Here is a 17080-nt window from a genome sequence, read left to right on the forward strand (position 1 = left end):
GTGTGGGATCATCTATCTGTTTTAAAAACCTCTCTTTGTACCCGAGCATTCCTCTGCAAGCAGTGAACCAGAGATGCTCTTGCCTGTCTAGGAAATTGATTCCACCCCTTCCAGCTGATGCCCACCATCTTTGTCTTCCCCTTTATTTCTGTTCCTCTCTCCCTCTCTTGCCTCCTCTTTGCCCCCTACCAATCTCCGTCTCTCTCTTCTCGTCCTTCACCGCGGCAGAGAAGCAAGTGCCAATTCTTCCGAGTAATTTGCGAGCTGGGCGGATGATGGGATTGGTGGATTGTGGCACCTGGCGCTGTTTTGCATTGTCAGCCAAATAATCTGTGATTTATCACTCCAGAGATGAGCAAAGAGTGGAGGAAGACACAGAACAGAAAGAGTGGAATGAATTAAAATTGAGCAAAAAAAAACTAACAGGAAAAGCAACATTCTGCTGGTAGAAAAGTAAAACTGAGAGCAGATCAACACAATAGTTGTGGCTTTTTTTAATTCAAAATAAGTGATTCTGTAATCTGATGAGGTTCATAAAAAATGATACTTTTGTTGCAATTTGTGAACAAGAACATAATTTGCTTTAAAACATAATTTTGTGGAAATAATTAGTCATTTTTATCCTATTGTTTACTATGTTTATTTGCTTGGTCTGTGTTGTTGTGGGTTCTGGTTCTTTAGCTGTTGTAGGCTTTTAAGATTACAGAAATCATGTGGCGAAGTGATATGGACATGTAATGTGGTCAAGACCTGCCTGGAACTACTTTACCTGTGCTTTCCCTGAAAATAATTGCACATCTTAGAATGTTCATCAGCCAATCAGATTTGAGCTTCATTGGCCCTGTAGTATAAAAAAAATGTGTATATCCTTTTTTTGTGTATGCGTGTAGGAGTTTTGTTGGGGCTCAAAGTCGTCCATGTGTATGTTATTCTCAATCAAAAGGGGTTTCTCTCTAAATTCTCTCTAAATATCAGGACCTAATGGTTCAAATGGAGGAAAACCTGATTCATTTTATAAAGGGTATTAGAAACCCTCCAATTGTTTTTGGGTTGTTTGCCCTTTCTTGTTGAGACATAATTTTCTCTTTATAGTGGTCCTCTCTGCAAAGAAACACTGGCCTTCATCTCTCTCTCTCTCTCTCTCTCTGTCTCTCTCATTGCCCAGTCTCCTCTCCCCCTCTCTTTAAAATAGAGACAGAGATTAAATCGATTTTTCAGTGTCATCAAATCCATGGCTCAGCTCTTTGGCTTTGACGAAGGGAAGTGTTTATACAGGTCCGTTCTGAAGTCATGAAATAATACGGCATCAGCTGCAGGACGGGAGGAAAACTGAGAAACCAGGTGTAGAAGAATGAACAAAAGACCAGTGTCAAGGAATACCTGTTAATATTTAGCTTCGTTTTACAGTGTTGCGATATACAGTACATAGATTCAGCCTGACAGAAAAACATGATTCGTATAGTGTTATAACTGAATTTTTCAATACAATGCAAAACTAGTCTAATATGCTGCTTATTTGGATAAACTTGGTTTGTTTATACACTTATCAGCCTCAGAGGAGAAGTGGGATGCTGTGTCCCAGCTTCCAGAATGTTTTTATCATGTCATGTTTTTGATGTTCTGATATGGCCACATGCCACTTTAGCTGCTATTTTCCTGTGCCATTAGCCTTGCGGTCCTCAGACCTGACAGTCATTTCTCCTGCAGAGAACAACACTGGAGATGATCAGAAAGATGGGTGGATTGAAAAAGGTGCAAATTGCAAGAACAGAGATGGAAGCAAAGGTAGAGAAATTGAGCGTAGCGTCCTTGCACGGAATTCTGGGTAATTGCTCTTTCGAGAGTCACACTCGTAAAAACACAAAGAGTCACACTCACAAAAACTTGAGCACTTCTGGAGGGTGCCTTTTATCAACTATCATTGTGTTGTGGAACATTACATCCTATAGAAAAGACATGCACAGCACGGGGTCTGTTATACATCCTCTCAGGGTGTGTGTGTGTGTGTGTGTGTGTGTGTGTGTGAGTGCATTTAATTTGATGGAATGACATTTTATTACATATTTTACTCTAATTGCCTGTGTGGAATGAATCACGGTTCATTTTAGTTGTACTTGCTTTTAAAAGGTTCTTTGTCTGTGTAGAATGGCAATTCTATCCATCTCTTTCTCTCTCTCTCTCTCTTGCACTCCCAGATCAAGTATTCCTAGACCTCTTGATATTTTTTTTCTCCAAAATAATTTGCCTCATTATTTGTTTTTAATATAAAATGGTAAATCAGAGTATTACAAACATGGTGTAGGATTAGGAATACATTTCCAGTGATGTGACGAAGTATGGTAACCCATTCTTGAAATTGTGTGATCTATGATAAAATTGCTTAAACATGTTTATTCTGAAAAAAAACTTGTGTAATTGTCAATTTGTAATATTTGATTGTCATTCACAAGGAACAAGGGATTCATTACCTTAAAAAACAAAGAACACACTTTATATCAGATTTTCAAGTATGCTTTTGATTAAAATCAAACTCTATAATATTATGATTTATTGCAAAGCCGATTACTTAGTTCGTGGCTTACAACTCTTTATTGAATAGTTCTTTGAAAGGCCTATAAAGGAACAACTTCTGGAATCTGAATGTAAATATAAAATGAAGTTACACTGTAGCAATGCCATGCAGCCTTCAGGTATTTCTCAATGAAGAAATCATTGCTTCATGTTGTTAACAGTAAATGGTTAGCAATTATGTACATACAGATCAAAGCAATAAAGCAATAGTTTTTTTATGTACAAAATTACAGTGTATGGTAAGTAAAATGATTAAACATGTAGTGTAAACAAACATTATGAAATGAGCAATGCTGCTTAAATTAATTAAAAAAAAAGTGTTGTTACCTGGTCTGGTTTGCTCTGAATATCTGTCTTCAGCGCTCTTATTTCTTCTCCAGCTCTTGTTCTCTCTTGCTTTCACTGTTAGGTGATTAATATTAGCAGGAAGTACACTATGGAACATGTTTATGAAATAAAAGCACCTGACGAAGCACAAAAGCTTGAGCGATTTGAGCACTGCATGATCTGTGGACACACACATGCAATCTTTTCAAATTTTGGTCTGTCCCCACCGTGACCCTGAGCTGTAATAGTGAGATGTGACTGCTTCACGCTGCTTGAGCTTGTGTGTGTGTGTGTGTGTGTGTGGTGCTTTGTTCACTATGACAACGTCACAAAAACACAGCCCATCAAAGTGTCATAAATGTCCAGCGGATACAGAGCACCATTAATCACGACAGAGAGTTAAGAGGGCAAAATATAGAGAAAAGATGGAAGGAAATAAAGTCCAGCTAATAAAAAAGGAAGATCAGGCAAAAGACAGGTAGACTGGCAAGGGAAACACTCACTTCTCAGTTTTTCTTGTTTTCACGTAATTCTGTGAAAAAAGTGCTCTCTCTTCAGATGAGTGTAATTGTGGCTTGTGCAAGGGGGAGGATCATAGCAAATGCCACAGCCATTACAAAACCCAGAAAACAATCACAACTGTTCGATCCACCTCCACTTCACCCTTCTGTTTCTTGCACTGCAGGTGTCTCTTGGTTGTGACGAGGTGCTGGTGAACGGGAAAGAGAAGAATGGGCATGTCTCTCTTCAAGTGAACTTTACCTACCTCTATTTGACCAGCCAATTAGAGCTCACCGTCTGGGTGCCACGGTTACCGCTGCAGATTGACGTCTCTGATGCCGAACTCAGCCAAGTTAAAGGATGGAGGGTACCCATCATCACCAACAAGAGGTGTGTGTGTGTGTGTGTGTGTTTGAGCTGGCAGGGCACAATGTTTGTTCAGCCACAAAGATCTATAACAATCCCTTTCATTTTCATGGTATACACTGTGTGCGTGGTGTGTGTTTTTGTCTGTGTTTTTTCATTTATATATATCCGTTTTTTTCACAGCTTAATTCTGCTCGTTGGCCTTCAGTCTGTCTGCCCATTTTTCAATTTAGCCAATTTCTGCCTCTCTGCTTGCAACAACAAAACCTCTGTTACCACCAGGAACCACACACACACACACCACTCTCTCTCTCTCTCTCTCTCTCTCTCTCTCTTTCTCTTACACCCCATGCAATGCTTCCCTCTAGGTGAACAGGAAATTTGAAGTAATCACAGTTTCAGAGAGAGAGAAATAAAATGGAGGGAGAAAAGACAAGGCAAGAAAATCAAAACAAAAACAAACCGGAAATAGCAGACAACATAACAAATGAAATAAAATAAAAAATCAAAGGGAGAAGAAAAGAGCAAATTGGATAATGGCTGGAGATCAGACTCTTTTCCTCGATTCTAATCAGTCAGATAGCCAGCTGCACTGAAATATACGAGCTTAGTTTTGCCAAAGATGTTTATAATTGCTTTCTTCTTGGCCCTCAGTGTAACATTTGGAGAATTAAGTCATGTGCTGAAACGTGCTTTCTGTCAGCATTTGCTCAGTCTCATTTGGTTCCAAACCTGTATAACTTTCTCCTTGGAGAGGTTCACAGTGCTCTTTTCCACACAGTGAAAGCCATTGAAGTGTATGCTCCAAAGAAGATTTCATAAAAATAGCGATTCATTATGCAAGAGTGAAAATGAGAAGTGTGAGCGACATCAGATTTTCATTGAATAATTATTTAAATTCGCCGTCTAGCATACAGGCCATTTGGACAACTATTCTGGTACTTTTATGTTGTTTTTCTCCACATTTTTGGAGCTCGACAACTACTGTACCAGTCCACTTTTATAGATCAGTTTATTTCTTAGTTTTATATTAGAAAGAAAGCCATACCAGTTTGGAACGACATGAGGGTGAGTAAATTATTTTTGACTGAACTATACCTTTAAGGAAACCATAAAGCAGAAGAATGTATTGTTATTCTGACTTTGCATTTCATTATTCTTAGAATCATTATTATAATTTATTTCATTATTTTTTCTTAGAATCTCATTAGCAGTATCTCATTATTTCAACTTAGAAAACAACCTCAAATCAACCCATTTGTGTTGCATTATTTAATACTGTGATAATGGCATTTCAGTATTTTTTTTAAATAGTTATGCCCAAGCTCTTAATGTCACCAGCTAAAATAATGTCACCACTTCATTATCATACAGCAGCTACTAAACATGTAGATTTCTTATCTAATCTGTGTTCTGTGTTTCCCAGGCCGACACGGGACAGCGAGGATGATGAGGAGGATGAGAGGAAGGGCAGAGGCTGTGCCTTGCAGTATCAGTACGCTCTGGTGCGTGTCCTCACACACTTCGTGGCCGAGCCAGTTAGCCCTGGTGGGGAGCTTGTGCACATGCTAGGTTCTGATTGGTCAGCTGACATCACAGAGATGGTCCTGGACTTCCTGAAAGTGGAAGATACAAGCATTGCCCGACTAATTGACGGAAGGGTGCTGGTGGGAAGAGACCCGGGGATCACCAATATACAGGTAAATATCTATCTATCTATCTATCTATCTATCTATCTATCTATCTATCTATCTATCTATCTATCTATCTATCTATCTATCTATCTATCTATCTATCTATCTATCTATCTATCTATCTATCTATCTATCTATCTATCTATCAGATAGACTTTTTCTCCTGATCAGACTGCTGTTATGTTTTCAGGGATTAAATGATTTACACAATGTCAGGAAATCATTAATAATTTATTGATTCTCCTTCATTATTTTTTCTATTTTACATTTCTAATTCTAAAAATCCTACCGTGTATCATAACATTTAGCTTCATCTATAATAACAAATGGCACATAAATAAATGTGCAATTAGACAATGTATGGAGCAAATAATTACTAAAACATTTGCGAGGCATGGCTGTGAAACACCTTTAGTAATCGTTGATTCTGGAAGTCTGGACAAAAATATGTAAAACCTGAAATACTTTGGGCATGTTATGTCATTTGCTATTTTAATATCTATCAATCCATCCATCCATTCAGTTTTGCTTTTATACATGTTGTAGAAACATTTTTCCTAAGCATCTTACATTGCTTTCAATATGTACATGTCAAATGTACAATATATGCATTCCCTGGGAATCAAACTCATTCCTAATTTATTCATAGCCAGTTTCTTTTAGGGGTGTTGAAATTTATCGTTGCATCGATGCATCGCAATGCGGATGTAGCCGATTCTGCATCAATGCAGTAATAGACCTTAATCGATTATAGCCTATGACGTCATTTGCAAATACGCGTTTCAGTCACATGAGTTTAAAATTGCGGAAGGAGGCAAACCACATACGCGAATATAAAAAAAATGCACCTACAAATTTCTGAGATCTGGGCACATTTTGGTTTTTATAAACGAATTGGTAGGCACAACGAGCTGGACAGGACACACGTGGTGTGTAAAACCTGTCAAGATTAAATAAAAACATTAGGAATACGACTAACTTAAGAAATCATGTTATACGTTTTCACTTTTATTTTTATACTTTTCTTAACATTTAAATACTTTTTGAAGTAGTACACCGCACTTTAAATGCATTCAGTACTTGACCGTTTCACGTGCCTTTAGTATTTGTTTACTAGTGTTCACTTAATACTAGTTTTCATTCACTAGTGTATTTACTCTGTTCAGACTTAAGTTTTATTTGAAGCAGATAAAGTAAAAAGGGAGTTCAAATATCTTACTGCTTGTAGACTATTTACTGATGAAAATGTAGCCATGTGCAGGATTATTGAAAACCGAGGTTGCAAAGAATGCATGGTGAAATCGAATTGCATCGAATCGTTGACATGATAATTGCAATCGAATTGAATCGTGAAACCACTGCCAATTCACACCCCTAGTTTCTTTGACTGCATCTGTTTGTTGAGCAGCTCAGTTTTAAATGAAGCCGGCACACAATTAAAGACCGGTGACAAACAAAGAAAGAACCTGAGCAATAGTAACACCTCCCTTGTCAAACACACCGGAAATATTCACCCCTCATTGCGAAGATGTGATAACAAGCTTGTTTGTCTACAGGTGTTAAAATCTCAGCGGTGTTGAATGCTCATCCAAGAGTCATGCGTTCTGTTAGAAACCCGTCGACTAAGAGGCCCTTGTGTTTTTATGTTCATTTCCTCCGCATGTGTGCTTTTTCGTGTCTGTCTGTCACCATTTACATTTCACATGTTGGTCCAAATTTGTGATGGTTATATAAGATCTCGCATGTGGTTTTGAGTTTGTTTTTATTCTGTGTGGAATTGTCTTCAGTTATTTTTTCATGTTGTTTCTCTCCCTGTCGTTTAGGCTTCCTCCACCCCTTTGATTTTCTGCCATTTTAGTCTCCCCCCCCCCCTCTTCCTTTCCTCCCCTCAGTTCGGGAATCCTCATGGTGTCACTCAACAGTTTGTGTCCACGGTAACAGAATATGGTGCTCGACGATGACATGTTGATTCTGAGAGCTCTTTGTGCACCTGTCATACTGCCTGTCTGCCATTATAAAGCAATTGCAAAGCGTCAGTTTGTATCTCCTCGCCTTTTATAAGGATGGGAGATATTATATAATGGAAAAGGGGACAGGAAACAGTTTTCAGATATTTATTGCAATTGTTTAAAATTAGTACATTTCATACATAGATAGATAGCATGACACGTTCATTTATCTGAACAATATGATGATTGGCTTTCGTATTTCCCAGGTGATATCCCCCTTTTCTGACTCTATTCTGGCTGAGAAGACCATCACAGTGGTGGATGATAAAGTGACCATCAGTGATCTGGGAGTTCAGCTTGTGGGCTCTTTGAGTCTCTCACTGCAGGCCAGTTCCACCAACAACAGAGCCTTCTACATCACAACCACTGCTCAGGACCTGTTGCACACACCCAAGCAGGTGAGAGCCTTGAGAAATGGACAACATAATACTTATGTTATTACTATATATCATAGAAAAAAAATAATATAGGCTGTTACATTTTAAAACTAGATGTTGAGGCTGCTGTAGACATTGGGGCTACTGTAAATTTGCTGGAACTAGAGGTTTAGGCTGTAGTGAATTGCAATCTTGATGATTTCAGAAATAAAAGTTAATGCCACTGTGAGTTGACAGCATAGCTCTAAAACATTAACACCAGGACCCCTGCGCACTTTCAAGTTACAAATGGCCGTACCCAATTATTTGTTGAAGAAATAAGGTGAATACAACCAAAAATTGAGACTACCATGAATTTGTCAAAACATTGAAGAAAACTTTTAAAGCCACTGATGAACAGAAGCGTTCACATGCAAAGCTCCAATCAGAAATAGTTACTAATAGTGCGGCACTTTAGAATACATTTTCATTTTTATTTACAACCTGGTTGAAATACTTTTTTTTTTTCAGAGTATGTGGCTAAAGAGAGAGTGAGAGATATTGTTGACTAAATATAGAGACTAAAATATTTGAAAAAGGAACAATCTTTCACATACTTTCCTGACCGTGCAACATTTTAAACCAGGCATCGTAAAGCACGCCTATCAACCATCCACAGTCTGCCCTGCCAACAGTACAGATACCACTGCGGAAATAATCCAGTATGCAAACACGCTCTGCAAAATGTTCTAGCCTCTGTTTGCTCTATTAACCAATGGCCCCTCACTAGAGGCACCGGCGCTCATTTTGGCAGTGTGATTATAACTGAGCTGCGAGTAGCTCTAATATTCTCCTTCCCCCTACAGTGCTGTTTGGAATCATCTGATTAAAGTATCTAAAATAGCGGCTCTGCTAAAAATCGGAATGCTTTCCCTGGCTTCTGCCAGCATTTTCCCACGCACAGGGCCCAAGGTTAACTATGAGTGAATGAGAGTGGGTGGGAAAACACTGCAAGAGTCTCATTTGGAGTTATTGGCAATTACGGATATTAAGAAAAACGCTTTTTGTCTCAATTGAAGAAGCTGCCAAAATCAAGGTGGCCACATATCTGGAGGCTGTTCTTGTACACTATTTTCGATACGGTGTGTGATCTGCAGTTTGTGTTTTCAGTCTCTTGAGCATTTGTGATTAACTCCAGAAATTCTACATCCTATATAATTATAATCCATACCCTATAATTACCTCTCTCTTTCGTAGCATAGTATTTAGTATTTCTTAAATTACATACGACTGCATGTTTAGATAAGCTAAAATTAATTTGCGCAGTCTGCAAGTGCTGCTACAGATATTTTTGTGAGCTTCTTGAAAACTTGACACTTTAGTCTTAAAGGAACAGTTCACTCAAACATGAAAATGATGCCATCGTTTTGCCATCAATTTTTTAAGTGTCATTCCAAACTGTATAACTTTTTCTGGAAATTTTGAAAAATATACATGCTTTTCTTTCCCATACATTGAAAGCATACCGGGTTTGAGTATTCTGCAAGCACGCTTTACAGGTTTAGAAAAACATGCATGAGCAAACCATGACAGAATTACATTTCTGAGTGAACTATGCCTTTAAAGGCACTATTTTCAGCCCATTAATACTACTGAGTTGTGCTTCCCTGTAGTTAATGATGACTGGAATGGAGGAATTGCTTGTTTTAGCAGTAAAGGTTTTATGAATTTGAGGCTGTACTAAAAAGCACAAGGACTTCTGGTTGGGCATTCACTCTCTCCGTGCAGTCACTTGAAAAGAAAGTTTATTGCTTTAAGCATGTCAACTTATTTGCCTCTTCCTTTATTTTTAAAGTATAAATTACTAAGTCTTTTAAAAGTAAATCTTAATCTGTAATGCTCCTGCGTATATCACGGGAAATTGTGAATTTATAAAAAGAAATAACCTTGACAGCCTTGTCATTAGACGTCATTTCAGTTCCAATCACAAGCAGCTTGTGATTTAATTCACATATTCGGGGACTTCAAATGTTTTCAGAGAAGAAATTCTCATTCTGACAATACAGTACATAGTCCTTCATTCTCCAAGGACGATGGTGCAGTAGCTATAAAAATGTTAATGTTTCAAACTAATTTGTGTTTGTTGTTAAAAGGGAGACCAAAATTAAAAATGTGGTCACCATTTGCTCAACAATATGTTGTTCCAAAATTATAACACAAAAGGAGAAATATGTAAAATATGTATTGTACCATTTTTTCCTAAGCGAATCATGAGACCTATCTTCTAAATGTTTTGGTTTCAGTAAAAAAAAAAAAAGGATGCAAAACTCTGAATCACTGAAGCAGCTCATATGACTCATGCACTATATATATATGTTTGCTGAAGTCACTGATTATCTTCTCACCCCCTGTTAACCTGTGACTGGATCGTTGAGCCAAGAACCAGATTTTTAAACAAGTCATTCAAAGTGAGTGATATTCTGAATTGGATCAACCGAATCAATAGAAACGTGACTCAAAAGAATGATTCATTTAATGAAAAGCAAGTGGTCACACATCTATTCTTAACCTTCTATTTGTTATATTACAGGAAGCCATTATCAGTGCATGGATTCAGTACAGCGATGGCTCTGTGACTCCTCTTGACATCTATGACCCTAAAGATTTCACTGTAACCATCACCTCACTGGATGAGAACGTGGTCTCCACCTATCAGGATCAGTCCCAACGCTGGCCTGTGGTAGTGGCAGAAGGCGAGGGACAGGGAGCGCTACTGCGCGTGGAGATGATGATCTCAGAAACCTGCCAGAAATCCAAGAGAAAGAGCATTTTGGCGATGGGGATAGGAAACGTACAGGTGAAGTTCGGACAGAACGACCTGGAGCAGAGGAGTGGAACTCAGGAGAACAGTCTGGACAACAGCACAAACGAACAGAAACATAAGCTTCTAGAAGCGGATAAAACAAGTGGAGGGGATGGCTGGAAATACACCAACACCGGGGTGGAACGAGAAGAGTCGGTTCTAAAGAAGATCAGCACAACCGCAAAGACTCCACTAACCGGTCGTTCCGGGGGCAGCAAGCAGGGTGGGGGGCAAAACAACAACCCTGTGGACTACACCAGTTTCCCAGCACAGGTGGACCTACCTGGCGGTGCGAACAGCGACTTGACTCAGGCTCCGAGAGGTCTGTCAGATCTGGAAATTGGCATGTATGCTCTGCTTGGAGTCTTCTGCCTTGCTATCCTCGTCTTCCTCATCAACTGTGTCAGCTTTGCCTTCCGCTACCGCCACAAAGAGCTTCCTGTGTTGGAGCAGGGAAACATGAACCATGCCCATGACTGGGTGTGGCTAGGTAACGAAGCAGACCTGATGGATCATCACGGAGATCACGGGCCACTGGCACACAACGATGAGTGCACTACCGCGATAGATCGCAACGAAGGTTGCGAGGAGAGCAAGTACCTTCTCAACGGGAGCGGCGTTCAGAAAAGTGGACGTGGCATCCCCCAAGTGCACTCTGATCCACGGTCTTGTTTGGGAAACGACCCCAGTGGAAAAATCGAGCCCCTTAACAACTCTCCCAGCGCTACCAAGCGCAAAAGGGTGAAGTTTACTTCCTTTGCCACCGTACTACCAGACGAAGGCGGGCCGTACACCAACTCCATCCTTATTGGGAATGAAGATGACATCAAGTGGGTCTGTCAAGACATGGACCTGGGGCAGTCAGCTGAGCTCAGGAGCTACATGGAGAGACTGCAAGACAATCTGTAGGAGCCGGGAAGAGAACGAAAGAAAGGGAAAGGTAGAGGGCGGACACACAAAAACTCACCAGAAATGCCTTTGCACTGTGGGGGGAATGCAGGGAGACAGGGAGGGAGGAATTATTAAAGAATCGAAAGTGGACGCAAGCAGGGAGCAGGAAGAAATAAAATCCTTTGGGAGTCTCGAGTTAAGTAGGAAATTCACGAAAAGGGGAAATGGGTGAAAAGAGACTGGCACGTTCGTACTGGCTCCGCCGAACGGTCCAGGTGGCGCAGAGGGAGCAGCTGCCAATTGGCTAGCACAGGGACAGAACGCCAGTTACCGACATCCCGAATAAACAAGCCCAAACAAGACCAGCGAGAGAAAGAAAGAAAGGAAACAAGCTTGACAGCTGTACAGAAAATCACAGTCCATGGAAGTTGATAAAAAGCAGTTGTTATCGCTAATGTAATTTAGTGTTTTGATTTTTCTCATTTCAAATCATTGGGACGTTTACAACAGATCTTATTTTTTTAGATAATCCCAGTTTTTTTGTTTGTTTTTAGATTAGTATGTAACTAGACCAAAACAGCCCCTCAATGCACCCGGCCCGGCCCAGATCCAGGTGTTTGTTTTTTGTTTTCCGCTCTTTTTGTACTGTCTGTCCCTCCTGCCTGAATCCAAGAGAGCTGGGGTACAAGGATGTGTGGGATTCCCCCTGGCTGGAGTCTGTACCAGCTGTATCTGCACACACACTGTTTAAGGAGTCCTCCCTCTCCATCTCTCCTCTGGGAGAAAAACACAAGACATCTATGATGAAAAGCAACATGTGAATAAAAAGACTCCCCATGCACTGTTCATTTGATCAAGTGAATGTGGGATAAAAAAGACTGAGGACTTCTTTTGAGTCCCATCGGGGGGTTGTTCATTTGCACAATAAGAATAATACAGAAAGTGCATAGAGCGACCCTCAGCTGATCTGCTGACTGTCCTTACAGCAACTGATCCAGACCTTCAACCTGACAGATGCGATGTTGAACATGGGACGGACAGTGTAGAAATACAAGCCCACAAATTTGAGTTGTGTTTGTTATAAAACCATATGATTGCTGTGATAGGAAAATATACAAGAGTAGATATGGTCTATTACTCTCCACTATGGTAAATGTATGAATGTTTCTCTTTTTATTGAGGTGAAATGTACATCGTTTACCCCCTTTTTACATGGCTGGAGCACCTGCCCATGGTTTTTACATGTCCTATAGGTTTTAAAGCAACTTTCTATTTCTGCCTCACTAACCCCAGCGTTTACCCGGCTCCTTGAATTCTTGTTGTTTATATTACTGAAGAGTTGTAGGGAAGGACCGATGTGGAAACCTTCTCTTTGAAAGCTCAGGTGAAAATACGCTCACAGATGAACAGTGGTAATATTCAAATGTAGGTTGTAAGAATGCAATATTTATTTGTAAGTGTAATATGAGATAGGATGTAAATAAAATGATTGAAACTTTCTTGTGGACACTGCAAAAAGGCTGTTGCCTACATTTTCACAATCGACACAGAGAGTCATGAGGCCGTTTGAGTGTATCATATTTTATGTTCAAATCTGATTTCCCCCGAAGGAATAAAAAAGATAGGCTTTAATATGTTAAGACATGTCATTGGTTTTGTCAGAATATCAGATTCCACATTTCCACAGGGTTCGGTCTTTTCCTTTGATAGATTATTTCTGTTTGTTTCAAAGGTGTTTGATTTAGTTAAATCTGTGAAGTAGGGTAGAGCAGATTTAATTCTAATTGGAAAGTATTTATATAAATGTATAATTTTTTTTTTTTTTTTGGACCATTTTCCAATCAAATATTTTTGGAACACAATTATTCCATGTGTGTTCCAAAAATATGTATTCATTTTTAAATAAAAAAAAAATAATAATAATAAAAAAAGTATTAAATTAATATTAATAATATTAATATTTAATTTATTAAAAACCAATTCATTCTTTTTTAAATGTAGTTTTTTATATATTTTTTTTTTTGTTATCAGTTATATGAAATGCGAGACTTTAAACTGTTTTAACTGTATTTTACCTTTTAACTTTATGCGTGTCTGTTGATAAAACTGTCCATTATTATTATTATTATTCCATTTAAACCTGCTCTCTCCTATTGAAATTATGATTTGTCATAAGCAGCATTTGAATGCATTAATATGACATAAATGCTTAAAGATACACTGAAACTGAAATGTTTAAAGATTTTGTCAGTCGTTTTAAAGGACAACGGCAGTTTGAAACAAAAACACAACTTCATTCCAGTAGCCACAAGTAAAGGGAGGTGATTTTGAACTCTTTTTATTTTCTTTTATAAACATACATACCTCATTTAGTCTGAGGTGGAGTGACAGGATATCTTGTTTTCTAGATGTCCTCATTCTGGATTGACTTTTACTGTTTGAAGTTTCATTTCATTCTGGCCTTGACTCTTGGTACAGCAGAACGACTGTTTTCTTATTAAGTTTCTTGGTTTAAGCACTATCCAGTTTATTGTCCGTTGTGACTGTAAATTATGGAGAAACCATATAATAGAATGTGAGAGAGAGATATTGAGCTCATGTGTTTGCCAAGGCCATCGCTGACACCTCTTCAACCAGAATAATATACTGGATTGTAACAATAACGCTCTTCGTTCACCATCCACATGAGGCCTTAGATGCAGTGTCACAATGTCTGATGACTTAAGATGGAGAACATGAACTCATCTTTATTCCACAGTCATTCGCTTATTGATATTCTGATGTGTTTTCAGATAATCTGTTCCTAAATGCTCATACTGTGCATCTTCTCATAAACCATGTTGTATCCTGCTATATGATTCCATGTTTTCATATAAACCTATTTCGTCCAATAAAACTGCTTCGTGTCCATGTACACAAATCTATATTTTCATATAAATACATTTTAGCACCCGAAGACGCCATGATTTTGTACAAATTTACAGATCGAAAAGCAGAAAGAATATTGGAACACCTGCAATGCTCTACGTTTTCATTTTACGGGAGTACAGACATCCGTTAACGTCCCTTTGCTGGTATTTGTTCAGTATGACCCTCATTGTGTACATGCTTTCTCATTAAAGATGTTGCCTACTGACATGGATTTTGTTTTTGTTTCCTGTTGGTTTCAACTTTTCTGTCGTTAGCTAGCTATTTTTATCATATCATTTGTAAACATTTTAGAATTGTCCACCTACGAAATACTCAAAAATTATCAACAAACTAAATTTAGCTCCTGGTCAGTGATAAAGCAGCTGAATGAAGTTTGGTGTATTTTTGCTATTTGGAGCCCCTTACAGTTAATTGGGCGGAATTTACTGGCATAAATACAGCACTGTCCCAATTACTGACTGTGCACGTGCAGTTGTTGCTGCCATAAACCAATCCGCCTTTTTGGTGGAATTCCATCAAACTAACACACTCCCAGAGCAACCGTTTGGAGTAACGAGGGAAAGAAACCAAAGCCTTATGCCACGTTAGAAGTTGGTGTACCATCATAATGATTTTGAAAGATATTTCAAGGTATTAAAAAAAAACCCTGGTTGCTTTAAGTAAAACCAACACGATCTCACGGCAATTCGTACATTTTTCACAAGGTGGCTTATTTGTACAAATTCGTACGACCACACTCTTACAAATTCATACGATTGTTGCTAAATCGTACGTATTTTACGAGTTGCACAATTCGTATGACCTACACCTAACCCCTTCCCTAAACCTAACCGTCAGTGGGGTTTAGACAAATCGTATAAAATCGTACGAGTGAGGTCGTACAAATTCGTACGAATAAGCCACCTCGTAAAATACGTATGAATTGGTCGTGAGATAGCGTTGGTAAAACACGTGATTAATCTCTCCTTTGATCACTAAATATTTTAAATTTCTGTAGCTGTATATCAGCTACAATTACAAATATTGTTTCCAGGATTCAGTCAATTTGTCATATATTTGCATATATATAGTCTGGAGTACGATTTCTTTTTTATATTTCAGTCTGAGGAGAGCAGCTTTGACGTACACCAATGACTAAAGTTTTGGACGGTGCACACCAGACATACCATTAGCAAAAAGGTAACGTTTGTGTGCACCAAAATTGGGTGCGATGTACACTGTACACATTTTATTTGGACTGTTTCAACAAAAGATGGCACAAAAATACTCTATAATGAACCCCACTATCTTCCACTTGGACTTCAAAGTCATTTTTTGAAATATGGACCCATTTTCTCAGAAAAGATGGAACTGTCATTATGCTGCTGTTTTAGCACAGACAAAACGTAAAGGGCTGTATTATGATTGTTTTACCAAATAGATGTCTGTCATTTAGTCAAGGGGGCTTTCACAGAATATTACATTATTTTGGGTACATAAAACAAAATGCCGTGCACTGACATTCCAAGTATGCTGCAGAACATACATGAAGTAGAATTTATTACATATAAAAACAAATTCAATTAAATGAAGTTCAACAATAAATTAACAATAATGTATATTTTAATATCTGATAGGCTTATATATTTGTATGAGTGTGTGTGTATATATGTATATATGTGTGTGTGTGTGTGTGGTTGAGAGTCAGGCTTGGAATCATGGCTCTGTAAAGATTGAAAACCTCCATTTTAATCAGTTGGACCATCCTGTTCTTTCAAAGAGCTTTTTAAGTGATTCAAAATGGAAAATTAGCTTCCCCTCACACATCTCTTTTTCCTTTTAAATCGTCTCATTTTCCAGTGACATAAAACAGATGGCTTAGTTTTTCTCGCTGTCTCTTGCTCTCTCTCTCACTTTTTTTCCCCCTAAACAAATTCTATTCCAATTTAGTGGCTTCCATTAACATGTGTTTCTGCACAGGGCATTGATTTACTGCTGGTATCAAATACATATTGCCAACCAAGTGAGACATGCAACCTTTCATTTTCACGCCGTCGCGTTACAAATTCGACATGCTACATTAACAAGAAAAATGGCTGTGTTTGGCAAAGCCAATGGGAAGTGGCCTGTGTCTTTAGATGACATTTCGTTTTCATTCCGCATTCATTACTGCTTGCTGTCACTGCTGTGCTTTAAGTTGTAAGTGTGAGTGTTTTGCTTTATCGCTGTGAGTCATCACAAATGTGTGTGTGTATGTGTTTGTCATAAACGTGGCACTGCTAAAGTGGAACAGACCAATCTGCCCTGAGTTAAACAAGCACCTTAACTGTGAATGACCACACTAGATCCTTTGCCTGTAAATGATGCTTCACAGAATATTAAAGCAATACATCTCCATGAGAGTGCCCAGAGCCAGAACTTCACTTTTTTTTTTCTCTAAAATAAATGCACTTTATTTAAGGCTCCAGCTTAGTTTTATATTGGACATCAAATGGTGACCCGGTAGAGTACTAGAATTAATTATCATACTACAGTAAACAAAAACAGATCGATTTGTGCTATCCAAACTATGCATGATTACACGCTTAGATT

The 17080-nt window shown here is 38.6% G+C and overlaps 1 protein-coding gene across 2 annotated transcripts in view; it reads left to right on the forward strand.

The window, feature by feature from the left end:
- The window catches only part of LOC127957028 (transmembrane protein 132C-like), a 181478-nt gene extending 166764 nt beyond the window's left edge, over positions 1-14714 (forward strand). For both annotated transcript variants that reach the window (XM_052555360.1, XM_052555361.1), the window contains 4 exons: positions 3584-3789; positions 5192-5465; positions 7675-7866; positions 10415-14714. In XM_052555360.1, coding sequence (XP_052411320.1) covers positions 3584-3789; positions 5192-5465; positions 7675-7866; positions 10415-11596 — 1854 coding nt within the window. In that variant the 3' untranslated portion in view covers positions 11597-14714. The remainder of the gene's footprint in view (positions 1-3583; positions 3790-5191; positions 5466-7674; positions 7867-10414) is intronic.
- Positions 14715-17080: the final 2366 nt, after the last annotated feature.

This window comes from Carassius gibelio, chromosome B5, assembly GCF_023724105.1.
Source record: "Carassius gibelio isolate Cgi1373 ecotype wild population from Czech Republic chromosome B5, carGib1.2-hapl.c, whole genome shotgun sequence".
Classification (NCBI taxonomy): domain Eukaryota; kingdom Metazoa; phylum Chordata; class Actinopteri; order Cypriniformes; family Cyprinidae; genus Carassius; species Carassius gibelio.